We start from the raw sequence: 26,939 nt of genomic DNA on the forward strand, positions 1-26,939 counted from the left end.
AGCTCAGCATTTGGCCTTTATGTCAAACTCATTTTAAACTGTTTAAAAATGTAGCATATCATAGTGTACAGAGGCTATTTCTAAACAAACAAGCAAAGTTTTTTGTATTTTTTGGTTCATAACAAATAAAGCAGGTTGTGATTTTGCACAGTTGGAAAGATGCAAGTCCAAATTAGTGACAACATTTGATAATCACTGATCTACAGTAGATCTCATCTGGTTTGAGATCACATCTCTTGCCTGCACAAAGCCTTTAGTTCAAATGCAGATGTTCAGGTGTGTCCTAAGCTCCTAACATGTTAAATTTGATTTTTTTGTGTTAAATGTGCATTACTGCCAAATTCACAAAATGGAACAGTGGTGTATTGAATTGGTTTGTCATTACAGCATCTCTTTCACTTGAGATAAAACATGAGACTAAGATGTGATTAATCACACCATAAACTGGATTTTCTATCTATTAATAATTTAAATTGTAGCCACATGCATAATGCGCAGTAAGAATCAAAACTGGATTACATTTAATTTGAGATGACACCATTTGACCTAGCATGTGCAAAGTGAATTTGTTCAAATTGACTCAAATTTGACAGAGATATACATTAAGTATCTGAACAAGTTTAATTGGAGATATTTATAAATAAATAAAAAGCGTCAAATCTAGATCTGATCTGGAGCTTGGTTTGACACCACAAACTCTGACCCCTGCATTCACATATTTTTGGGCATCTGACTTTGCATTGCAAAGCACATTTCTTTTCTATTGGGATAAAAATGACAAAGACATAGAAGATTGAACATATTAAACTGTATTTGTAATTTTACATTGTTGTCACATTGCGCAATCAGAATCTAATCTGTATTAATTTGGCTTGACATGACACCTTCTGGCCAAGCATACACAGAGCAAATTTGTACAAATGAGTTGACAGAGACATAAGCATCTGACTATTAATAATGAATTTACATGTTAAATTCATTTTTTTTCTTTTCTTTTTGGCAACTATCCAATCAGGTTCAGAACTGGATTAAATCAATTTTGACATCACAATTTCTGATTTGCATACCAACTGCACATTTCTTTTAATTGGGATCAAATATGACAAAGGGAAATATTTTCCATGGTGTCATCACGGTAAGAGTTCCGGTAAAAAGGATCAGATGACAATCATCATATACTTTAGGAACCTGTGAGATTCTTCACCAACCTAAACACCTGTTCTTAAGTTCTGTCAAGAAAAGTGACTTGCAACAAACAGAGCGTGACGCTCATAGGAGTTCCTCTGCCCACTCGGCAATGCAGTTAATGACATGCCGGCCACAGTGCAGGCTGCCTCCCGCCCACAGACAAGCTGCGTCTGAATGTTGCCTGTTGCTTGTGTCACGTCCATTGACGAGAGTGTGTGTGCGCGTGTGTGTGTGTGCGCGCGTGTGAGTGCGCACGCAGCACGCTGCTCAAAGCACCGGTAAGGCGAGCACAGTGGATCAGATGCTCCCAACGAGGAGGACGCAGATGGACAGCTTAGTGCAGCCTCTCGTCGCCCAGTATCTCGCCATGGGCTGTCAATCAAAAGACAACAACAAAAGTGAAAGTATTGCCACGGACGATAAGGGGAAAGACGATGAGTAAGTGTCACAGTAATATTTTACTCTTTTCATCTCGCGCTTCTTCATGCCTGTTCCTGTCACCCGTTCTGTATGTTTACCTACTTTTCAATGAGTATATGCACACTTTATTCATATGCTCTTTTAGTAGTAAGTACAGTAAATCTAATGTGACATTATTAAGTAAATTTGTAACACCAAAATGAAGAATTGTTGCCCTTTCCTCTCCTTTTAATAGAAAAGATTATTATTTGCCGGTCAGCCTTCAAGCTGAAGTGGATGTCCGTAATTAAGTGGTATTTCCCACAGTTAAAGGAAGGAAATGAGAACAATGCAAACTATCTCATGGGAGTTCCTTTAAACAGAAGCCAACTTTTGTACTTTACATTTTGTGCGATAGATGCTGTGCTATGGTTAGGCTGTGGTGGCAAAATAACTCACACTTAAAGGGAAACTAAAACCATGGCGTTAGCATTTTTTTTTTTTTTATGTGCATATCTGCTCTATCAGCTGCTGTTTACGTAAATCTTTAAAGTAGCTATTTATTGTAATGGGAAAAAAACATTTAAAACATCACATCTGCTTTTGTGTACTTGTATAAGAGTGCGAATTTCTGAGAATGCGAAACAGCTAAGAATGTGTATTTGTCAGTTCCGGCCTATTATACAGCTTCATTTACTTGGGTAACCGCACAGAGTTAGTAGATAATCAGACAAGCTACGCATCATCTTTTTCAGGCGAAATCTTGGATAACTACTTTTCAAAAAGTTACATAAATGTCATCTTTCTTCAGTTACCAATGACTGCATCATTTAATTACCATAATGGAGTATTTGTACTTGGTTACTTTACACCATTGCAGTTATTTGCAGAAGTATTTGGACAATCGTAGAGTTTTGCCTTTATATATTTTCACCCCAGTGGATTAGAAATAAAGCCTGGTGTTACAGATATCATAAATGTGTTAAAAATGGTGATACCTCTTTTTGTTTTCTATATTACGTGTATCCTCATGTGAGTCGCGGTTAAGCTGTAGCCAATCGCAGCTTACTTTGGGCAAGTGGCAAACCATCAAACAGCCCAAGACCTACAAAAAAGTCTCTTGGAGCCATATGTTAAACTCGACAGGAAGGCCGCCATTTCGGATTTACTTTCAAATTTTTACAAATTTTTGGCCTATTATAGAGGTCACATTTTAAAATAACTCCTCCCACAGATTTTATCCAATTGACTTGAATCTGTGAGTGTTTCAGCTAAAGATGTTACCAATGAAAAATAAAAGTAAAACTTTTTATTTCGCTGAATGCTGCTTGCAAAAAAAACAAAAAAAAACATTATCTCATAAACCTGTGTGAAAACTCACGAAACTGAATAAACATCAAGCCCCCCCCCCCCCCCAAAAAAAATAAAGAAGAGAAAAATCCATATGTAAAGTTTTTTTTATATGTGCCAAAATAAAAAAATAAAATTCCGATGTGCCAGTACCCCAACGTGCAAGTACCCCAATGTGGCCGCAGCTCTAGTTAGGGCCCAAGGGTCCCTATTGTATCTGTAGAAATTCTTTTTTTTCCCTTTTATTTTTTTTCTCTGAAATCAATCGCATTTTTGTGACCTAAACATGTACGAAAACTCACCAAAGTTTGCACACTCTTCAGGCATGGTGAAAGAAAAATACATTTTAAAGTTGTCACAACGATGAAAAGAAAATGGCTCTGAAGCACCCCCTATAGTGGAAAAACAAAACCCAATCCTGGCACACAATGACCTCATGACCCAACCCAAAATACTGTTCCATACGACCCAATCAAATACACAGTCATAAAAATAATCCCATTAACAATTTTGTGTCGGTGCATTTTCTAAAAGGAGAGGGACTCCAGGATGCAGCCCCAGGTCTAAAGTTTCCCCCCCAGGACGTCCTCAAAGATTCCACAAGCCAGGTCAGGTCCAAACCCCCATTGAGAAACCTATGATGTCAGTGGGACATCTCGCCAAAGGGGCCAGCTGGGAGGAGCTCATCCAGGCTTGTTTGCAGGCCTTTGGTAAGCCTTACTTACCTGGCCTTCCTTGGTATGTTGTTTACATGTGGATGGATGTTCAGTGGATATCAAAAGTCTTAACACCCCTGTTGGTGACTTCCATTTAACACGAGTTGGAATATTATTGGTCAATTGTGAACACAGTCAAATCCATGTTACTGTATGAGAGGCTGTGCACAGTTGCGCAACCACATTTTCAATTGTTGATTTTTTTACGTGCCCTCTCAAAAACAAGAACAACAAAATACATTCAATTGAGTTGTAGAGGTTATCGGTCACATCAATGGTGACTTGCTCTAATTTTTTATATCACAAAGTGTGTTTACATTTATATCTGCCGTATCTTTCAAATCGACATTTGTTTAAAGAAATGCTGTTAATGTAAGTTTTTCTATTGTGATTTGACTTCCAGTCATCCTTATTGAGATCTGTAGATGGACTCCAGTAGGTGTTTTATATGTTGCAGATGTTGATGAATTATTATATTTTTTTGCCTTATCCTGGCAGGAGGGGTGTTTATAACAGCACAGCAGGTCAGTTGAGTAGGTTGGATCAATCAAGCCAACACAATTGGCTTCATTAAGTTGTCAGAAGAGGTTTCCGAGTTTTGGTGATTATATCTCTGGAAAGAGACGCTTTCATGGTGCTGTTGCCCTGGTTACACAAATGGAGCAATAAGGGAGGCGTTACAATGGACTGCACATAAAAGGGCATCCCATAAAGAGCATTTGTCAGTGGCGAGCTAGAACCAGGTGTAAGTTTTTCTGTTGCCACAAAGAATTTCAGTAGGTGCGTGGGCTTTTAAAAGAGTATTAAATTGTATGAAACGAAAATGACAAAAAATTGAGGCCATTTCGAGGACAAATGAAAGTAGGATTGTAGGAGGCATCAACATTTTGTTGTATTTTTCAACTGGGTTAAAATGCTTAACGTTACACTTTTTTTTTTATAGGCATTAAAAAGGCATTAAATGATTACTGAAGATACACTTTCCCGAGTATTATTAATAATAAGCAATTATCTATATATTTAAAAAAAACAAAGCATGATCATGATTATTATAGTGTCAAAAACAGGACAATGCCATCAGAGACACCGTGATGTTAATATTTTGTCCCACCCTAATCAGTACTAAAGAGGGGTTGGCTAGTTTCCATGAGCCTACATCACATAGGGACCCCTAAGGTCGGCGAGTTCCATCTGCTCTTCAAAAAAACGAGCGTGCAGGTGAGAGTTATTTGAAGGGTGGCCCGATGGTACCTTCTGGCTCAGCTGAGCCCAAAGGTCAACTGTCCACACCGCGTCGCTCACATGGTGACCGGCCTTTGAAGAATGCGCCACGGTGATGCGTCGATCAATAGTCCCTGAGATCATCACCCATCAATCTCGAGACCTCACTTCACTCTGTGCTTTGAGTGGCTTGTTGTACCTCAGCCAGATTTACATGTAAAAGAGACATATTGGGCCTTTTTGGTGCTTTCATAAAGTACACATTTAAATCCAATTCAAAAGTGGATTTTCTACGATACATCCCCTATCATTCAAGTCAGTTGATTATTGTTTCAGTACAACATGGTCATGTAAACAGGAGAGAAAGGATTGTGTCTGTCCCCCGACTGAAACCCTACACTATAGGCTAAACGACTGCTTACGCGTTACATTTGCAAGAGAGTGTATACCACCATTCGAAACCGTTAACCATAGCTACTACCATTTTCAGTCAAGTACAACTCTTTTTCAGGGGATTCAATTAGTCACAGGTTTTGACAGTTTGTATATACTGTAAAAATGGGGGTTCACATACAGTAATACACTGTAAAAAATAAAAATAAATAAAAAAAATTGTTAAAAAAAAAAGAAGAAGAAAGTAATTTTCCGGCAGCTGGGGCACCAGAAAAATACTATGAAATAACAGAAAATTACTTTCTCGTAAAAACACACATTTTTTTCTATAATTAAGGTACAAATTTTAACTGTAATTTTAACAAGATTGTATGTAATATAACAGCAATGACAAAAAATGTGATTCATCTTTCAAAACATGGCCTATAACTGTTGAAAAACTAGATATTGGGTTAAAAATGTAAATTTGGTAATTCATTTATATAGCATTTTTCAACTTACAAGGCACTCAAACCGCTTTACATTTTGACTAGTTATTCACCTTCTGATATTACAGCATTATTTTGCTCAAGGATACTTGATACAACATGTTCACCAAGGGGATCAAACCCACAACCTCAGGGACACCAGACGACCACTCGACCACAAATCCATGATGCCACTGTTGATCTCATGAAATGTATACTTGGTAGTGCTGATGCCTTAGCAGAGGCAGCATTCATAAGTCCAATTCTTTGCTTTGCATATTATTCACCCTCTCAAGCTTTCCCCTTTACCTATATTTCACTAGATGTCCTTTCAAAATAAATGTTAACACATTCACTGCCATTGACGGTTCTAGACGTCAATGTTCCATTTTAATGGGCTGGCCGTAAATTAGTTAATACAATCAATGCTACCATGTAGGACATTACCGAAATTGTACTTATTTTCACTTTTTTTTTTATTGTCAATTTAGAAAGAAATTAGGGCAAAATTACACATTTTTACTGTTAATTTCTCAGTAAATATAAATGTTTTTTCTTTTTTTTTGGGGGGGGGGGGGGTTGTTAAAGTGGAATTTTACATTTTATTCCATTACATTCCAGACAAATATTTGTGAAATTACGATAAATTTTTGAATGTATTTCAACAATCAATATATGTAAGTCTAATGGAGTTTTTTTGTAAAAGAACAGAAATATTGTGTGTTTTTACAGTTACAGTGATTTCATGTTATTTTACAGTTGACATATAAAATCAGAGTTTATTTTTGTAAATTAAATGATATTTTTAAAATAAAGAAAAAAAACTGTAAAATAAAAAGTAAAATTCTGTTATTACAGTTTTTTTGTTATTGTTTTTACAGTGGATGTACGTTAGACTCAAACTAGGTCATAAAAGTCAATTATAGTGCACGCCAAAAAAATGAAATTTACTAACCCAGTGTTTCATATTCAAATACATAATGCCTCCTTCAAAGTCTAAATGTTTTCCAGAGTTCAAAGGAAGAGCCATAAAAGGACCATTCCGTCTGATAACATCTGTCAAAACAAGGAAAAGCGAAGCACAGATTTGAGTATGCTGATGAGTGTCTAAGATAACCTTAAAAGCAGCACGCTAGCCTGGCGTGCAGTTCCACCACCGTGGGCGTCTTTCCTAATTTTCCAGACTCCAACAGATAGTCTAGAGGGGATTTCCAACTCCACTTTAACACTGGCTGTGCTGGCAGGTTTAGTGGTTGTAAAAACATGGATGGGGCAATTGTTTACCTTCCGTGGAATCATCCCTTCCTGTTGTGCACTTATGCCTTTATGGGTCTCACTTTGCAGCTTGTAATGGGTATAGAAGTGGGTAAGACATTTAGCAAATATGCTGGCATGGCATAAAAACTTTTCCGAGAATACACCATTGTGTTTTGGGTAATTGTTTATCTTTGGGTAGTCATCCCTTCCTGTTGTGCATTTATTTATGCCTTTATGGGTTTCATTTAGCAGAATGTAGATTGTTATAGAAGTAGGTTAAATAGTAAACACTGAAATGAAAAGGGATGCTTGTAAGCGAAAATTCACCATGTTGTGGACTGGTGAGGCGGCTGTCTTAAGCAGGTAATGGCTGAGTGGCACCACCGGAAACACTGCCCAAGCAGGATATGACGGCCGGAGTGCAGCTGGAGAGGCTGGTTGCTTACAGATAACGCAGATTGGAAAATGTGTTGCCATGGTGTGCAAAGTCTATCCGAGGTGATAAAAGTGTGTCCAATCACGCCATGGCCTTAAATTCTCGAGGGGAGCTACGCTACTGAAGCATGAATCAAAATGTTCAATCTTATTGTGATACATTTTGTCTACCATCAAGCCTCTTTCCATTCTGTGTAAACACTTGGTTGTGGAATGCAGCGGTGGTTTTTCTCGGAAGATAAATGGCCAGGAAAAGGTTTGCATTCTCTGAAAATGTAGCTCAGCTCAGCGCTGCTGCTGCTGCTGCTGCTGTGCGGTTTTTGCACCGTTTTGTGCATTTTGTCCTTTTTTTATTCTTTGTGTCTGTCTGGAGGAAGTGATTCCGTATAAATTGGAGGAAAAGAGGAAGAGAAAATGTGCAGACACACAAATGACAGACGTCCACGTAGTTACAAAGGTCAATGGACCCTATGACATCATTTATTGGCGTGTGTCCCTCAGTGGTTTCCCCTCTGGGCAAAGGGACGGAAATTGTTTGCATCACCCAAATAAACGGATTACAAGCCCCTTGTGTTGTATTATTCTTATTTTGTCAATACATTCCATTATTTTCACATCAAATTGTGTTTTATACATCATAACAGGGGCTTTAAATCACATTGTACACTGGGGGGAAAAAATAGTGTTGGATTTACATAAAAATGAATGGGTATTGGTTGCATGCATTAAAACTATGCTTCACCAACATGACTCAGATTTAATTTTGTGCAATTGTCATGAAAGATGATTTAGATGTGTGCAACCAGTGATTATGCTTTTTTTTTTTTAAACATAAATCCATGACCACTGCTCTATTACTGATGCTAATCAAACAAAAAATAAAGCTGTAAGGAGTACTTTGAAGCTCTGTTCGAATTTCTGAAGTTGCGTGATAAATTTAAAGAGGAAGTCAAGTCAAAAATGTTCTTCACAATAATAAATGCTATACGCCCCCACTAGTCTAAACACCGCATTCTGATTAATTTTACGTTTGTGGAATATGAGTTTCAATCACAACTCACCTGTTCTCTGAGTTTGGTCGTGTGACGTTCGCAAGCTGAGCCATGATTGGTCGTTACCTGAGCCCTGAGCAACTGTGATGTCATTTTTAATTGACAGCAATCGGCAAAATGGTCGCCACTTGAGATGGATAAATATTCATCAGAACGCTGTGTTTAGACTAATGGGGCTGCAAAGAACGTATTATTGTAAAGATTTTTGGGGGGGTAGACTTCTACCCAAAAAGCAACCTTTTGTTATGAAATCCTGCAATTTTTTTGTGGCTTCAACTGGTTATTTTCCTTCTCTCAGCTCCTATTAAGGAGCGCGACTTTTTTTTTGGGATAGATTTAACATGGAGTACTGACTGCAGGAAAATTACTGTTTTTGTGCAATATCGCACCGTTCAATCCAGATGTGATGAATCATACAGATTCTGGCTTGGTGAGACAAGGACAATCATGAATCATTGATGATGGTTTTTATTCTATCTTTGACGTTTTGTATCAAGCAATTTCTCCACATTAGGTATTCAATTTTTTTCCCTCCAGATTCAGACGGTTACGCATGTGAGCGCAGCAGCCACTTGTTGAACGTCACCCTGACCATGCATCGCCTCCTCATCTCCTCCAGTGATCTGCTGGATAAGCTCACCGATTTATATCCTTCAGCAAGCTTACGGAACGACATTATTGATATCGCTGATACATTTGTAGGCATTCTGAGTCGTGTGCTGTTAGTATTTGGTTGCCAAAAGTGGCTACTGCTCGGCTCACACTGCTGGCTCGCCTGTGTAAAATGTGAGCAGCATGTTTGGATTGATTTATTTCAGCTTGCATTTTTGTGCAAAACTCGTACTAATTTTATTCTTTTTTTTTTTTACCACAGTCATTTTGACATGGGGTGTAACTAGTCATTTGGCGCCCTCCACATCTATATACTGCACTGACAATAGCTTTAATGTCACCCCAACACAAGGTCTTTTGAAACATGTTTCCATTATCTAACATCTTACCTTACAAATGACTTAACTTTATATGTTTCCCTGTCCAATGATTAGTGCTGGGTATTGCCATCACCCTCAAAACAACACACCTCGCAATCTCTCCCGGCGCACTAATGATCCTCAGCAAAGTGGTGGGATTCACCGGCTTGTACCTTACTGCAGTATCGATCCCCCAATTCCTACCATCCATTAAGTCATCCACCTGCAACCAGGAAATAGCCTGCTATCTAACAAACAGTTGGGCAAACAAACACAAATATGCATTGCAATTTGCAATTTGTGCATTGCTGAACCAACACATCTAATCTTTGTTGTATCCTCTTCTTATCCCCATCGTGTTAATTGCTGACGTGTGGCATTTTCCAGGAAGTCAGCCCAATTTATATATATTTTTTTGACAAATAATATGTTCTATGCAGCCCCACTGGTCTAAATATGGTATTCTGGTTAATATTGCGTTAGTGGAATATGAGTTAAACAGCAAAATCCAGTTGTTTTCATCCATCTCAGGGGGCGGCCATTTTGTCACTTGCTGTCGACTAATGATGACATCAATGTTGCTCAGGTCTCAGGTAACCACCAATCACAGCTCAGCTTCAGAAAACAGGTGAGTCGTGATTGGTCGTTGCCTGAGCAACTGTGATGTCCTCTTCAGTCGACAGCAAGTAGCAAAATGGCCGCCCCTGAGATGGGAAAAAAATGGCTGGATTTTGCTGTGTAATGTAATATTAGTCAGAATGTCATTTTTAGACTATTGAGGTCACATATTATTGTCAATAAATGTTTAAGGTTGACTTCCACTTTAAAGAAACCTTTGTCTGTGAACTAATGGTTTGTTTGGTCTTGTTCGTTGGATCGTTTCCTTTTTTTCTTACGTTGTGTAATCGGTGTGGAGGGCTTTCAGTCCTAGCGATGGTGTTAAAGCCTCTCAGAGGAGTGCACCGGCTTAGAAAGCAGCCTCAGGGTTTCTGGTGTTAATTACCTGTGGGTTTTTTTCCCCCACACATAGACACACACGCGTCTTCTTCAACTATATACAAACACTTCTGCAGCTTAAAGAGGCGCCTGCTCGCGCAAACGACGTCAGAGTGCACAATACAAAGCGTCCCTCTGCTATTTTTAACTCTCTCATTCGGAACCCGAGCCCCAGAAGGATCCATCAAATAGATTGAGAGTGTGTGTTATGATCAGGAAGGAGACGCGGGGGCCATTAACAGCCTTCATCATCACAGTCCGGTCCTGGGATTGCGTGGGCGCTTCTTCTGCTCCCATGACGACATTAGCCTTTTTATGTGCATCACTTCAAGATGATTCCTGCCAAATGAGAGCCGTAGTCTCAGTCCATTTATTAATGAGCGCTGACTCTCACATCACACCTTGTCTTGATCTCCTTTTGTGTGGCCGTTCCATCTACAGTATGGCAAATGGTCAAAATGGAGCCTCGCAAGATATGATCAAACTGCCCTCAGAAATGACACATAAATGATCATAAATGCAATAACCAATGATCCCAGCATGCCACCAAATTATTTCAACGGTTTGGAATTGTAATTTGGATCATTCTGGTTTTGATTCCGGTTCCAAACGATTCTCAATTACAATTCTTCTAATCTAACCAAAGATTTTTGGGGGGGATGACATCGTATGAACTTATATTTCATAAGAATTGTGAAATGTATTTTAGAGAACCTCAAGAAAATATTAGGGATTATGGATACGCACCGATACCGAGCACCGATACTTCTTGCGTTTTTGACATATAAAATGTAATTAAACACAATGTCAAAAAAAAAAAACGAATGAAGAATAAGACCTTTTTTTTCTTGTGCAGCTGATGATTCGCCAATGTGTGAATCTGCATGTATAGCGACAAACTACTGCAGAGGAGGACTTCCACAATGTCAGATTCGTTTTTTGTTTTTTTTGTCTCAAGTATCAGTGGCCGGTATCGGCAGGCTCCATGAGTACCTAGTACTTTAAAATAAGGCTGTATCGGCCCGGTATCTAATTTAGTGAGTGGAATCTTCGTACTGTCAAAATAACAACTTTTCAGGAAATAAAAAAAAAGACTAGCTTGCTTGAGTTCTCAGCATTTCTCATTTAAAAATGTGAGCCAATTTAAAAAAACTTAGATTTTTTCCCCCTAACAAAATGACACAAAAATACATTTTTACTTCATCCTTGGCAATGAATGACTCGCTTGGTGCCAGTAACTTTCTGTAATATTAATGTGCATAAAAACCATATGAATAACATGAGTTCAGTGGCAGTTCATCATCATTCAGCATCCTTAACCATAACCTTTACATTTAAAAGTGCCATGGACAATGAGCAGCCAGCAGAGTGCCAGAGAATATGCTACTTCATCAGGTTTGATCATTCACCAGATATTGATATCCACAGCTTTTACTCCCTTTGCTTTGTTTTGCTTATGTCATGTTTTTTACCTCCAGGCATTGGATTCAGGAATTCTGGATGATGTTCAGGTTGCACCACAGCTTGTCAGACAGCTTGGATCAGCTCCGGGAGCTGATCAGGGAGCAGGCACAGGAGCATCTCTGCTCTTTCCTAGAGACAAAATGGATGTAAGTGTGACCAGCTGTCAACTGAGAGGCCTGAACACGACTCAAGAATCAGCAAAAAAATAATAATACAGTCACGATCATAAAAACTTTGTAGTATAACAGAGCACACTTCCTTCCAAAAGTGCTTCAAATCTGTCATTTTACGAGACTTTTAAGTCTTACACTCATTTTTGTTTTTGGTGAGCTGGAGCCCATCCCAGCTGATGAAGGTGATAAGGCAAATAGTTGAGGGTTATCAAGATTTTTGGGGTGGCCTTGGCCCTGTATCCCACGAGACTAGCTCCACCCCTGCACTGAACAGCGACCAAATCCCATCTCCACATTCAAAACAATTAAAAGAGCAAACTGTAGCAAACTGACAATTTTTAAAACAGTGACTTAAGGATCTTTAGTGTTCATAAATCAGATCTTGGCACAAAACAGAAAGTGGAAGAAGCAATTTTTGCTCCGAAAATTAAATTACCTTTATTCGCCACATTATTATTGTTGGTATTATTTTAGTTGTAAATAGTTTATTTGTAGCTTTACATTTCTAGAAAACCTTTACAATATATATATATACCAATTTGTATTATTAGTAATAGTGGTACCTATTTTTCGATACCATTTCTTCTCACTCTGCCCACCTCCACCCCCCAAAGTCATTTTAGTATATGCCGCAGGAAAAATGACATGTTGGACCGCAAATGGCCCCCGGGCCATAGTGTGGACACCCAGTCAAAGGCAATTTGCGAACCTTGAGGCACTTTGCTGTGCTTGTCCAGAATTGCAACCGAAAATGGAGACAATTTCTGCTGCAATTAAAATGCAATTCATAATAACTAATAGCTAATAACAATGACGTCGTTATTGATAATTCTATTAGAGGGAGTTTTTAATGGTTATTGTTTGGTTTTAATGTTAAGTGCCCTGAGACAACTACTGTTGTGAATTAAAACTGAACTGAATAATTTGGGCTCTGATTTTAAAGATGCATTTTTTTTTTGTATGTATGTTTTGGTTCATTATCACACTAAAAGGTGAAATTCCTCTTCATCTTCCAGGGTCCGACATTAACAGTCACCTGCTTGCCCCATGCCGGGCCAGTACGATTTTCATGAATAAATACGATGATATCATAGCAAATGTGTTGTTGCCATCTTGTGTTCTAGAAACGAACGGGACTGGTCATGGAAGGCCAGTCAAAAGATCAAAGCCAACAGCAGTAAAAAGCGGAAGGTATCTCTTCTATTTGACCACCTGGAGCCCATTGAACTGGCCGAGCATCTCACCTTCCTGGAGTTTAAATCATTTTGCAGGATTTCCGTGAGTGCTCGCTCATAACAGCATAAAAGACTTTTGGTGCGCTGGTGATTTGTGTATTTGGCATGCATGCAAGGTGCATATTTCCTCCCAGAGGAAATGTCTAGTGGGTTGCGTTCACCTCTTTACTGTCTGCTCTCGCCGCCAGTTTATAGACTACCAGAATTACATCCGCAACTGCTGCATAAAGGATATTCCTGTGATGGAGCGTTCCATCGCCCTGTGCAATGGGGTCTCCCAGTGGGTTCAGCTGATGGTGCTCAGCAGGCCCACGGCTCAGCTTAGAGCTGAGGTTTTCACCAAGTTCATCCACGTGGCACAGGTAGAGTAGTTTTAGATTCTGAAAGTGCAAACATTTGAGAATAGATCTCAAAGGTTTTTTTTTTTTTTAAGGCAACATTTTATTCCAACAAAGTTGTAAACAAAACACAACTTACACTAATACGGTTGTGCTTGCAAGTTCACATACCCTAAGGCAGTGGTGTCAGAGTCCTGCATGTTTTAGAGGTTTCCCACGTTCAACACAGCTGATTCATATTCAAGCCCATCATCATTTAGCCTTTTAGCCTCTCCTGATCATTGAATCAGGTGTGTTGGAGTAGAGAAACCTCAAAAACATGCAGGACTCAAGCCCTTGAAGACCGGATCTTGACACATTTGCACTGTATGTAAGAAGAAGGGCCTATACAATCCAAAATACTGTGTCAATTGTTGACATGAGGTTGAAGTTGACATGAGTACAGATTTGCATGTTAAATTTTGGTGACGATTCATTGCATTTTTGTGTCATTAAAGTGGGAGTCAACACCCCAAAAACATTTTTTGACAATAATATGTTCTATGCAGCCCCACTAGTCTATATACGGTATTTTGGTTAATATTGAGTTAGTGGAATATGAGTTATGCAGCAAAATCCAACAGTTTTTATCAATACCAGAAGGCGGCCATTTTGCCACTTGCTGTCAAGTGAAAATGACATCAAAGTTGCTCAGGTCTCAAGTAACAACCAATCACAGCTCAGCTTCGGAGAACAGGTGAGCTGTGATTGGTCGTTGCCTGAGCCCTTAGCAACTATGATGTCATCTTCAGTCGACAGCAAGTGGCAAAATGGCCGCCTTCTGATATTGATAAAAACTGTTGGATTTTGCTGCTTTACTCATATTGGGTATGAGATGGATAAAAAACGGCTGGATTTTGCTGCATAACTCATATTCCACAAATGCAATATTATGTCATGTTTAGACCAGTGAGGTCGCATATAACATATTCTTTTTAAGAAATATTTAAGGTTGACTTCCCCTCTAAGTGACATTTAGCTTTTGTACATTTACAGTTGTGGTCATAAGCACAACTGTAAATGCAGTGAATGTTTCTAGAAATTTCACACTCCTTTGCTATTATCTATTTGTCATATTAACGAGCTGCCAAAAATGGTTGGGTGTAATTTAGAACCAAAGCAGTGCTTCATTCGGCGGTCTTGTGAGCCTACACTGGTCTGTACCATTAAATCACCAGCCTGCTGCTGAGCACAAAGTCCATGGGGTGTGGAGACAAATTTCACACCATCATTCACCAGGGACAGCGGGAATTAGAGAGCTGAGAAGAGATGGGAAAAACGCTTCGGTTAAAATAAATAAATAAATAAAAGTGTGTGAAAAATAACAACAATTTAAGTGGTTTACGTAACTGTGGTTTTTGTGTATTATATAACAAGAACTACTTGAAACTTGTATCTATCATCACTGCAAACTAGAACCGCAATCATGAATCTATTGTTACATTAATACCTCTCTGACCATCTAAACTGAAATGTATTTACTTTTGTATTGGATCTCAATGGATTGCGCATTGACTAGTCGAATGACCTTGTATGTGTTTGTGTGTGCGTCCGCAGGGTTTGCACCTCATGCACAACTACAACACGCTAATGGCAGTGGTGGGAGGGCTTTGTCACAGCTCCATATCAAGACTGAAGGACACCACCTCCCATGTTTCCAGTGAGGTCATCAAGGTAATGAATAATCACAGAGCCGGCTGGCTCTAGGCAAAAGCGAACTAAGCACCTGTTTCGGGCCTCGTGGTTGTATTGAGCAAGGCTAATTAAAAAAAAAGTTAAATGTTTGGATTACAGAATTTATTTCGATTTACATTTTATTAAAGGTTTTGCCCATTTTTATATAGTTTTAAGACGTCAATTTTAAACGTTCTCTTTGTTTTTAAAAAATTTTTTGTCAGAAGTATTTGCATAACAATGCTGCGCCTAACCTTGGCCTCCTATCTGTTGCATCAAATAGGAGCTGCTGCACGCCAGACTTTTGATGTGTAAAGATTGTGCCCCAGGCAAAAAAAGATATCATGAAATCAGGCAGCTGAACAAAAAAAATTAACTCATCATTAACCATGCCTAATACTTTTTATACTGCTCATTTAAAAATAGGAATACGTATATTTTGAAATGTTTTTATTTTAATATTTAAATTTCAAGCAACTAACATTTTTTAATTAACTTATTTTGCCAAGTAATCGATGAGTCAATTTCCATCCCTTTAAAAACAAAAAAACATGACATTTCAAATTGATAGTGCAAAAAAAAAAGTTATAATAATGTAAAATATAGTAATGTTATGATTCAGTGATTCAAAATGTCCAATACAAATGTTGGTTTATTTTGTGCTACTTTTAGTAGGCCTACTTGATATCATTTTGTATCCCAGTTAGTGCTTTGTCACTTGGAATGTTGTGCAAATCAACCTGTTTAACTCATTCACTGCCATTGACAGCTGTAGACGTCAAAAATTCATTTGAACTATTTCTATTAGTTTAACATTTTTTTCTACTTTTGTTAACAAGAGTATGAAAACCTAGAATTTTTTTTTTTTAGAAATGCAGAAATAAAATGTGTGATTAATCGTGAGTTAACTATTATAGTCAATGCGATTAATTACAATTGAAAATTGTAATCGCCCAACTCGACTTAAAGATTCAGGCGATTCAAATTTGTAAACGTAATTAATCGCATGACTTCACTTGATAACTCACAATTAATCACAAATTGTATATCTGTTCTAAATGTACAATAAAAAAAATATAGGTTGTCATACTTTTGTTAACAAAAGTAGAAAACATGTTAAACTAATAGAAATAGTTCAAATGAATTTTTGACGTCTACAGCCGTCAATGGCAGTGAATGAGTACATTTTTTACTCATGATAATTCCTCAAGGGGAAATTCAACAATGTATGATGAACCTACAACATCATTGGCAAAAATACAGGGCCCCAAACAAAAACTAAAATACTTAGGCCCCATGAAGGCGCGGGCCATTTCTGAAAATACACTTACAAGCTCTCCATATGTACTCAGGAGTTTTCAAGGGGAGTAAACCTGTCCTTTTTTCCTCCTCAGGTGTTAAATGAAATGACAGATCTGCTCTCCTCATGCAGAAACTTTGATAATTACAGACAAGCATACAACAAGTGTACAGGTTTTAAAATCCCCATCCTGGGCGTGCACCTTAAAGACATGATTTCAGTCAACGAGGCCATGCCGGACTACGTGGAAGACAATAAAGTGAACGTGCAGAAGCTGCAGGCCCTCTACAGCCATATCAATGAGCTGATGCAGCTCCAGCAGATTCCTCCCAAGCTGGACGCCAACAAGGACTTGGTCCACCTCCTGACGGTATGGTAACCCCCTAACCTCTTCTCCCCCCCCCCATCCAACTCTCTCATTTGTGTGATTCACCACATTGTATCCAACATGATTCCAGCACAGAGGCAGATGAGTGTGTTCCCGCATGTGGTTTGTCTGCACGCGCGTGGGTGCGATGAGAGTCTAGGATCCATGAGTGTGTGGGTGACAATCTGAGTGTGAACGAGAGTGAATTTAAATTGCTGCGCTGTACTTGTGTGTGCCATCCTTGCGGTGCTTTACATGAATGCAGTAAAATATGCTCTTCTACCACGTGACCTGTCCACTCTCTCGCTCTCGCTCTCTCCCTCTCTCTGCCCCCCCCCCTCCATTTAGCTGTCCTTGGACCTGTACTACACCGAGGATGAAATCTACGAACTGTCTTATGTCCGGGAGCCTAAGAACTGTAAAGCCCCTGTGAGTGATAGAACCACAACACCCACAAGTCATGGCTGCATACATCCATGGTCACAACATTCGAGAAACTAACACAAGAAAATATATTTGACCCTATTTTCGTAGAGAGGTGCAATTGCGCTCGACGTAAGAACAAGTGGATCTTCATTTTCGTAATGAAGCAAGTCTAGTTTACAGTGTTTGGAAATTTGCCACCTTTCCCGGCTGCCAAATCTATTTTCTATTCCATGCCCCTGTCACACCTGACAATTTGGTGGCTGGAAGTTGACTGGACTTTAAACCCGGGAAAGTCAGGTCTAAATTGTGGCGCAGGTGGTCTAATGCGATGTTGGTGAATTTGATCAAGGCCCAGGAAGGTTGAAAGTGTAAATATGACATTGTGTCACAGGCATGAACGATCAGGGTGAAAGGTGGTCACCAAGTGTGCACTTCACAGCGGTGAACTAGTGATAGCCCTGCTGATAGGTCTGCTTGCAGTTCCTTATAAACGTACTTAGTGAGCTCTGATATTCTGCATGGACTCCAGTGACCCAGTGTGTGTCTCTTAGGCTGATTTTAAAGGGAATAAGTACCTTTCATTGGCCTGAAACAAGTCAACTGTGTTCACACCCACAACGGCGCAAACGCGACATTCTTTAGCGACAGGTGCTTCTAATTAAGCGGTAGGTAAAAGAGCTAGCTTATTTACCTGCCGGTTGAGTAGGAGTGCCAAAACTGTGACCACAAAACCACAAACATTTGTACAAATAGATGCATTTTTCAAATAAACATCTGGAACTCTCTGCAGTTGCGTAAATATGCACCCCCTGTTACTGTTTGAGGGGAAACAGTTTTGAGAAAATATACTTATTCACTTATCGAGATTTATTTTTCAACTATGTCTTAATTTTTCATTAGCCAGCCACCCCCTCTAGACCTCCAGTGGTCGTCGACTGGGTATCAGGAGTTGCTCCTAAACCGGATCCTCGAACCATTAGCAAACATGTGCAGAGAATGGTGGACGTAAGTCTTTTCTTTTTTTCTTTTTTCTTTTTTAAATTATTATTATTATTGTATTTTAATTTATTTTATTTTATTTTATTTTATTTTATTTTTTATTAAGAGCATGGTGGTTATTTTGACAGAGAAATGTTTACTCTAAAAATACTATATTCGGTCAAACACCTGGAAGAGAGTGAAATATTTATTTAAAAAAATAAAATAAAAAATCACTCAAGGGCTGAGGAACAATCACAGAACCTTCAGGTTGGGAGATGGCCAATCAACCCGCTGAGCCCTGCCAGTCCTATTGTGAGTCAGTATATCGCTGGTGTCAAGGGGAATCCTACCTCCGACCATTTTTCGGGCTCCTTTTGGACACACCGACAGTAGGCGTGGCATAGCTCAAGTGATAGAGTGGCCGTCCCCCATGCTGAAAGTTGAGGGGATTGTTCCTGAAAACGAGTATTTTTTAATTTAATTTTTATTTTACTTTTCTCTGTTTAGACTGGGACCCAATATAGTCTTTTTCAGAGTCAAATTTACTCTATGAAATGTACTGTGCAGCTGTTTATTTATTGTCAAGCAACTCCGTTGTTTACCTCTTGTCCTCCGCAGTCCGTGTTTAAGAACTACGATCACGACGAGAACGGCTTCATTTCCCAAGAGGACTTTGAGAAAATTGCCGCCAGCTTCCCCTTTTCTTTCTGTGTCATGGACAAAGACAAGTGAGTGCTGGGCGGGTCACGCTCTCATTCGCAGCTGCAGGGGGGAGAGCAACGTGGTTTTGGTAGTGACGAGCAACAGGAAGCGTCAAGTCGCTGCACAACTCACCTTAACCTCACCGCTTTCTAGTCTATTTTTTCACATGCGGACCCACTTATGTGCGCCGTTTGCAGACCACAGAATATCATGCAATCCCAAGCAAAAACTATCAGTGAAAATAGTGTGAGGCTTTTCATTGGTAATACAATACAGACAGTAATCCCTTCTTTTTTTTTGTCATGTGTATATGTACAGAGAAGGACTTGTCAGCAGAGATGAGATCACAGCTTATTTCATGCGGGCCAGTGTCATCTGCTCCAAACTTGGCCTGGGCTTTGTTCATAACTTTCAGGAGACCACTTACATGAAGCCCACCTTCTGCGACAACTGCTCTGGATTTGTAAGTCAGCAAATGAGCCAACACGCACCAAAACAACAAAATGAATCTCCTCTTTAGTGTTGACTTTGGACAATACTGCATGTTCTTCCCAGCTGTGGGGTGTCATCAAGCAAGGATACAGATGCAAAGGTAACTCTACTGAGTTAGTCATGCGTTGTCTTTTTAGTGTGGGCAGAAACATTTGAGTTTTTTTTCCTGACAATTTATACACCCAGCACCCTCAACCTTATGACCACCAGGACAATCTTATTAGAGCCAATACAAGAGCTGTGCTGTACTTGAGCTCTAAATAAACCAATAATTCGTCAAAATAATACCCACACGTGGACTGACAAAAAAAAGTATATTTTTTTGACCAAATGTGAAATTTGCTCAATTCTGACTTACAAGGTTTCGGCGCCACGCCAGCGATATTTTCAAAGCCAGGAGAAAGATGTGGTTGATAAATAATGTTAAACATCTTTCCATAATTTGTTAGAGATGGACAATTCGAAAATCAATTAAAAATATATTCGACAACTAGTATCAATCATCTTTTTTTTTAATCAATCAATCAAACACTTTACATGGGTAGAATCTCAGAATTATTTTTATTTTATTTTATTTTTATTCATATTTTTTCAATTACTTTTCATGAACAATTTACTCATTTGCTCCCAAAAATGTATAAATGCGTTCTATTTTTTAATATTACCATGGTTCCAATTTAAAAAAAATTAAAATAATTTCATGCTAAGCATACAGAAGTTTTTGATGCACTCGAAGCAATGGTAGTTATTACAAAAAATGCCAGCAGGTGGCAGCAGAGTATAAGAGATTAACCAGGGCCATGTTGCAAAAAGCTCTTTTCCCCAGCGTTTTAAACAGGTTTGTGAATAATGATGAAACTTAGCTATATTCTAATGCTAATTGCTGCAAAAACGGAAACAGATAGAAATATACTTTTTTTCCTGATGAAAGAAGAGACTCTAATCTTTCATTTGGTTCATGGTCCATGTTTTTATAGCAATAGAACAGAATATTCTGTGGACATAGCAAGATCAGTCAAAATCCAGTAAAACAGCCAGGAGCGAAGGGGGTTGCATCAGTGAAAATGGCTGGGAGTGAATGAGTTAAGCAAATAGCTTTGCAGGCAAAGACGGCAAACTACACTTATGTCACCAAAACTCGCCATCACGCGATGACGTCAGTTAGGAAAAGGGGAGTCGATTTCATCGGAAGCAGTGCTATCCTTTCCTATGTCCGAACGGAAGCACCTTTTCATCTCTCTTTAACCTGATAATGAAATCCAACAAAGGTTAAGAAAAGCGGGGTTAGGCGAGGCAAAGTTCTTGCATTGCATTAAATGTTGTCAGTTGTGTGTTTTTTTCCCCCATCGCATGTTGCTAGCTAAAAGTAGACCCATGTCAATCATTCGTTCTTCTAAGCGAGCACACAAAGTTCTGAGAGTTGCATTTGCAGCTGAGATTCAAACACAGTCGAGTTCCTGTTCTGACTTTGCGCTGCGTTTTCACAGACTGCGGGATGAACTGCCACAAGCTGTGTAAGGATCAGGTGGCCTTTGAGTGCAAGAAGAACGCCAAAGTGAACAACAACACCACTGGCAGTCCCACGCCCAGCTCCACGCCTGTTACCATGGGAACTTCGGAAGGTGGGTCAGGGCACTACAATCATCCCAGCATGTTATCAATCTATATTCAAATAAGAAATAGAACTGGATTATGAGGGCTCCAGGAAGTCTCTTTGAAACGGGCCATCTAGTGGCAGCGCATAGAATCAACCAAGCATTGTTATTTTGTCAAGCGTCCTTGAAATATTAGCACCATCTTATTTATATAATTTCATCTATTCTTACGAAAAGTGTTGAAAAGGTTTCAGAGCTCTTGCCTGTTATGGGTGGGTGGTTTCCCTCTAGCTATCTTTCATTTACTGTAAAAGTGAGCAGGCTGCCCTCCTGTGACAAGAAATCTGCATTATTCAGCTGCAGGTTAGACTTATAAAAAAAAAGAAAAGAAGTGATGCTGTATTTTAACACTTCATCTGAGTCATTTTGTTTTGCATTCATGACCTCCCCCAAAGGCCACATGTTTTCTGTGTGTGTGTGTGTGTGTTTAAATTTAACAGTGTAAGACAATGAGCCTATTACCAAATTAAAACATGGCCCTACTTCAATGCTCAAAAAATCCATTTTAATTTTGAGAAACATCAGTGTGTCTGACTCCAAAATAATCAATACTGTCCACACTGACTGTGCATAAAAATGTTCCTCTTTGACACAGCTGAAGTTAGGCAGTTCAGTTTGAGTAGTGCTTAGCTTTTCTGACTTTTCATTCCGAGGTCCCGGGTTCGAAAAATTGAAAAACTCAAAATTGCCTTGGGCTGCTCGATTATGAAGAAAATATTAATCACAATTATGTTGGTAATAATTGAAATTACAATTAGGGTGATTATTTATTTTTTGGTACAAAACAAGAACATCTTAAAGTAAATAAAATTATTTGAAACACTATAACTATGCAAGTTCCTTTTGAATGAAACTACTGTAAATTTATTAATTTTGTTTTTTTAGAATAAAATAAAAAGGTGCAAATGTAGGCATTTAAATAACTCAAACAACTCAAAATTAGTATTCATAATCCTTTTTTTTTTACGATTGTGTTAATTTTGTAATTGTGGAGTGTAATAATTGAAATTGTAATTGAGTTTCGATTAATTGCACAGCCCTACTTATAGGTGTGAGTGTGAATGGATGCTTGCTTATATGTGCCCTGTGCACACTAAAAAGAGAATTGTTGAACCAATTTAAGATTAAAAATTGAATTTTTAACCAACTTTATAAAATTGCTTCAATTGGTAACACACGATAAAATTACGTTAATCCAAAATCAATATATTAAGTTTAATTAATTATGAGTTCATTAAACTTTATATATTCATTTGAATTAAGTTCATCCAAAATTAATTCAAAGTAAATATGTTAAGTTTAAAAAAAAAATATTATCATTAATTAAACTTAATATATTGATTTTGGATTAACGTTATTCAATCGTGTGTTACCAATTGAAGCAATTTTAAGTTTTATGTTAGTAAATTTAATTTGTAATCAATTCTCTTTTTAGAGTGTGATTGGCTGGGGACTAGTCCAGGGTGTTCAAAGTCACCTGACACAACTCCTGCTCACCTGCAAGCCCAATAGAAAATGCATGGAAACTCAGTACCCAATGACAAGCGAGTATTTGATAAGAAGTTATGCTAAAACCAGGATCCTTTAGAATGGTGCAAAAGTTTGAACTTCCGCTAAAATTGTCCAATAACCTTATGAATAACTTTGAAGAAAAAAAAAAAAGGAAAATAGCAAATATTTCTCGTTAATATCTCTGTTACAGTGCTGTCTTTTGCTTGTAATTTCCAACCAAATCCGTTTTACTGTACTGTCATTGTGAGCGTTTTTGTAGAGTGGGAGGAAATGCCCACAGAGAACTCACACAAACACAACAATGCCGCTTAACTATCCACCACTGCCTCCCTGTGTCTTCTTCAGGTTCAGACGAGTGTCCTTTCCACTACCCGTCTGAAGACTGGAGTCCAGACTCTCCAGTCACCTCCCATTTGAGGCTTAACCAGGTCCACAGCGCCACTCAGACCGAGGGTCCGCCGCTGTCCCCCGATGCCGCTCACCCTCACCCCTCCCTGCTGATGCCGTCGGCGCCCGCTCCCTCGACGACGTGTCCCAGCCCGCTGCCCCAGAGGAAACTGCGCCACTGTGCCAAGTGGGAGAACCGAGTTTCTGTTGTACAGAAGCCCCGAGAGCCAGAAGAGGACAACAAATCCGTCACTGAAGCCCTGCAATCAGTGAGTGTGGCACCACATGTCGTTATAATCTCATTTGTTGGGATGTTTGATACCGCTTTTTTTTTTTTTTTTTTACAGCGTGAGTACTCAACTCTTGCGTATAGCATTTTAGCTTAAAATTAAGGGCGATTTTCTATTCTTCTAATTTCTCGTTCTTGACCATTGCGAGTGTCGCTTATCGGTACTCACGCGTTGCTACTCATTTATAATATTTCTTTATTTATTTTAATCAGGATAATGACAGGCTCCAAAAAGCCAACGAGACACTACACAGGAAGTTGAAGGAGACCGAGCAGGAAGTGGAGATGTTAAAGTTGCTGCTCAAGAGGCACGCGCTCCATCCTGTGGAGGAGGACGAATCCTACTAGAAACAACAAGTACAATACAGTATCAGATGCACACGGCCAGTTATGTTGTTTTATATTTAGTTTTTAGATGAAACATTGCCACAGAATGCAGTTATCAGTACTTGCACCTAATACATACAAACAATTGATAAAGTTTAATGAAGCAGTGAAACCTCCAAAGCTGAAAACAAGTGACTGTGTGAGGCTGACTTCCAAGTTGTTTCCCGTACAGGAAATAGTGTCATTAAAGTGTAATAGAAACTAGCCATGATCTACGGAAGCGTATTGCATTCACTTGAAAAAATATATAGTCCTGTTTTTCTGACAAATTTTGGGGGGGGAGCTTTGTTTTTTTGAGTTTTTTTCTGTTTTATTGAATATTTTTCTTCCCTGTTTTTTTTGTAAAATAAATTCGGTTTAAATGTTTTTTTATTTTACTCAGTTTTTCTGAATAATTTTCCCTGTTTTATAAAATAATAATTTTTCAGTTTTCCTGAATATTTTTGTTGTTGTTTTTCTGCATATATTTTTTTCCCTTTAGAGATTAGAGAACAAACCACAATACAGTATATGCGGGAAAGCGTCCGCTTCCGCTATTAGCGAGTCTGCTAATCACTTGGAGTTCAGAGGTCAAAAAAAAATAATTGTCAGAAAAACAAAACACCAGCTCTTTTTTTCGGATTTTTTTTTTTTTATTCAAGTTTAAAAAAATAATTTCCCCCCTGTTTTTCTGAATTATTTTTTTCAGCCGGTTTTTCAGAATTTTTTTGGACAAAAAAAAAAAAGTAAGTTAAACAGAAAAAAATATTCAGAATAACTGAAATTTTAATAAAAAAAAAATACTCAAAAAAACAAAGCTCCCCCCCCCAAAATTAGTCAGAAAAACTGTTTTTATGTTTTTTTTTAAGTGAATGCAATACGCTTCCGTAATCATCAAATCCTTAATTAGCTATACAGGTAATGTTTTCAGTAACAATCTAACTGCTTCTAAAATAGGCTACTCTATAGTAAAAGCCCTTTCCCTTTGAGGACACTAGAGTACAGACAGTAATGGAGAGTGAACAGGAAGTAGTTTGCAGAGTGATACTGTCACCTAGTGTCGGTTGCCTGAATTAATAAAACCTGATTCTAAATTCTCAATTAATATTATTGCTGGGATTGTACTGAACCGGCAGATTCTTTCTGAATGTATGCCACACTGAGTCCCAGCTCTGATTGAATGCTCATCCCCTTGGTGGCAAAAAAGCAAATCACACTTATGTTAATTTCAATTAATCCAGTTGCCACCTGCATTTGCCTATATTGCAAAATCATGACCCATGACAATAAGGAACATATAATGTTCCAATGAAAAAAATATTTTTTTCATGCATGACTACACATGCGTAAATATTCAAATTGCCTTTCAGATTACCTTAGAATCTTTTTAGGAAAATGCAACATCAATCATCTTCATTTTAGGAAATGAAGGTTGCAGACCAAAACAGCCGTATAACACACTATCAGAATAAATATGCTATAAAAACAACAATTGTATTTTGGATGTGAGCATCTGTTTAAATGCCGCTGGAAGATGCATTAACATCCCAAGCATTAATGACTCATGCCTGTCAAAATGGGGGGGGGGGGGGGGGGATCCCCAAGTAAAAGACAATTTTGCCCTGGGATGTGACATTACGTAAATATTTCACGCTTCCTGAGGCGGGGATTTTAACCCTAATTTGTGTCATAGTTTATCACTAACCTACACTAATGCAGTAAAAAAGTCATAAAGTCATACCGTTAAAAAAAAAAAAATATATATATATATATATATATATATATATATATATATATATATATATATGAAAAACACATTGAGGTCACAAATATAAAACAATCCAATAAAAAAAACTGTAAACATGGTGCAAACTGGGTGTGCCTTCTTTTACCACGTGAAGACTTACGCTGTCGAAAATGCCATACGCCATTCAACTTTGGAGGTGCCATTGTACTTTTTTTTAACTGGTAACTGGTCAGGTGCTATTAGTATCAAATTATGGACATTAAAGTCATGCACTGTAGTACTACACTGGAAAAAAGTGTGCCATAATGTAAAGGGAAAAACAAGATATTTATATTCAATTGATTTTGAGACTCACATGCCTGTGGAATATGTATAATAGTGTAAAAATATTTATTCGTATTGGGTTATAATTGCAGTAGAATGACACCTAATTACCTACTTTTAGTGCATCTTTTAGTTATGTAAAACACTACACAGTTCATATGAAGTGTGAAATTTTTTTTTTTGTATTTTGGTACTGTTAGATGTATTTTTTGCTTATCTGTGCATGGCATATCTCTACTTTTCTAGTTTTATGGCCAGTGTTGTAAATGGGAATTGTGGTTGTGTTACCTACCTGCTCATCTTTCATGACAATACTGTGAGCTTTTTGTTTAAAAAAATAATAATAATAATAATTGCTGGGCATTCAGTGTAAAAAAAGCATTACTTGTGTCACTCCATTTCATCAGTGGGGGGCACTAAAGCCTCATAAAATCCTAGGCTGTGTTTATCCCATCAGTTTTGGTTTGCTTTTGAAGAAACCTTTTCAAATTGACAAATAGTTACTTTATTATTATTTTATTTGTATTTATTTTTTACATCAGATGCCCCAAGTGAATTATCCTTTTGTCTTTTGCATTGCCTACCGGAGACATTCATCCCATAAACGAAAGAAAGCTCTCATTGAAAGTCATTGTGTGTGCATTTCTTGCAATGCCGTGTGCAGAATTGCCTCTGAGGTGTATTGCAGCGCCTCCCAAGCCTATCGCGCCACTGACAGCTCATTTAGTTCCATTTGAATGGGAAAGAGGGAAATAACACAAGCCCGAGTCCAGTCCAGCATGCTGTATGCACACTAAATACTGAATAGATTCCAATATCATGCTGGCTCATAGGGTGCGGGGTCTTTTCAAGACATCTTTAAAAGGCTGTTACACCATGCTGAAGATGAGAATTTACTGGATCTATTGACAAATCAGTCAGTTGAAAAATCAATATTCAACCCACAACCCAGACAAGTCATTATGGTTTAGCCTGAAGGACATATGTTGGCTAAATGAAACTTGCATTATAAAACAGCCAACA

General features: G+C 38.3%; 1 protein-coding gene across 1 annotated transcript; it reads left to right on the top strand.

The window, feature by feature from the left end:
- Window positions 1-1,371: 1,371 nt before the first annotated feature.
- LOC147162850 (RAS guanyl-releasing protein 1-like) lies at window positions 1,372-25,410 on the top strand. Its single transcript, XM_086095491.1, has 17 exons — window positions 1,372-1,626; window positions 3,472-3,647; window positions 9,016-9,124; window positions 11,778-11,840; window positions 11,924-12,055; window positions 13,207-13,360; window positions 13,506-13,679; window positions 15,252-15,368; window positions 16,763-17,038; window positions 17,384-17,464; window positions 18,362-18,466; window positions 19,061-19,170; window positions 19,463-19,607; window positions 19,700-19,736; window positions 21,124-21,258; window positions 23,149-23,459; window positions 23,693-25,410. The coding sequence occupies exons 1-17, from the start codon at window positions 1,490-1,492 to the stop codon at window positions 23,825-23,827; spliced, it is 2,397 nt and encodes a 798-aa protein (XP_085951617.1). The 5' UTR covers window positions 1,372-1,489; the 3' UTR covers window positions 23,828-25,410.
- The last annotated feature ends 1,529 nt before the right edge of the window (window positions 25,411-26,939 follow it).

Source organism: Leptonotus elevatus, chromosome 14 (genome assembly GCF_054856555.1).
Source record: "Leptonotus elevatus isolate MCC_2025b chromosome 14, RoL_Lele_1.0, whole genome shotgun sequence".
In the NCBI taxonomy this organism is placed as follows: Eukaryota; Metazoa; Chordata; class Actinopteri; order Syngnathiformes; family Syngnathidae; genus Leptonotus; species Leptonotus elevatus.

Coding starts and splice junctions, on each gene's coding strand:
- LOC147162850 (XM_086095491.1), top strand. CDS start 1,490: ATGCTCCCAACGAGGAGGACGCAGATGGACAGCTTAGTGCAGCCTCTC. Junction 19,737..21,123: donor GCAAGGATACAGATGCAAAG/GTAACTCTACTG, acceptor GCGTTTTCACAG/ACTGCGGGATGAACTGCCAC. Junction 23,460..23,692: donor TCACTGAAGCCCTGCAATCA/GTGAGTGTGGCA, acceptor TATTTTAATCAG/GATAATGACAGGCTCCAAAA.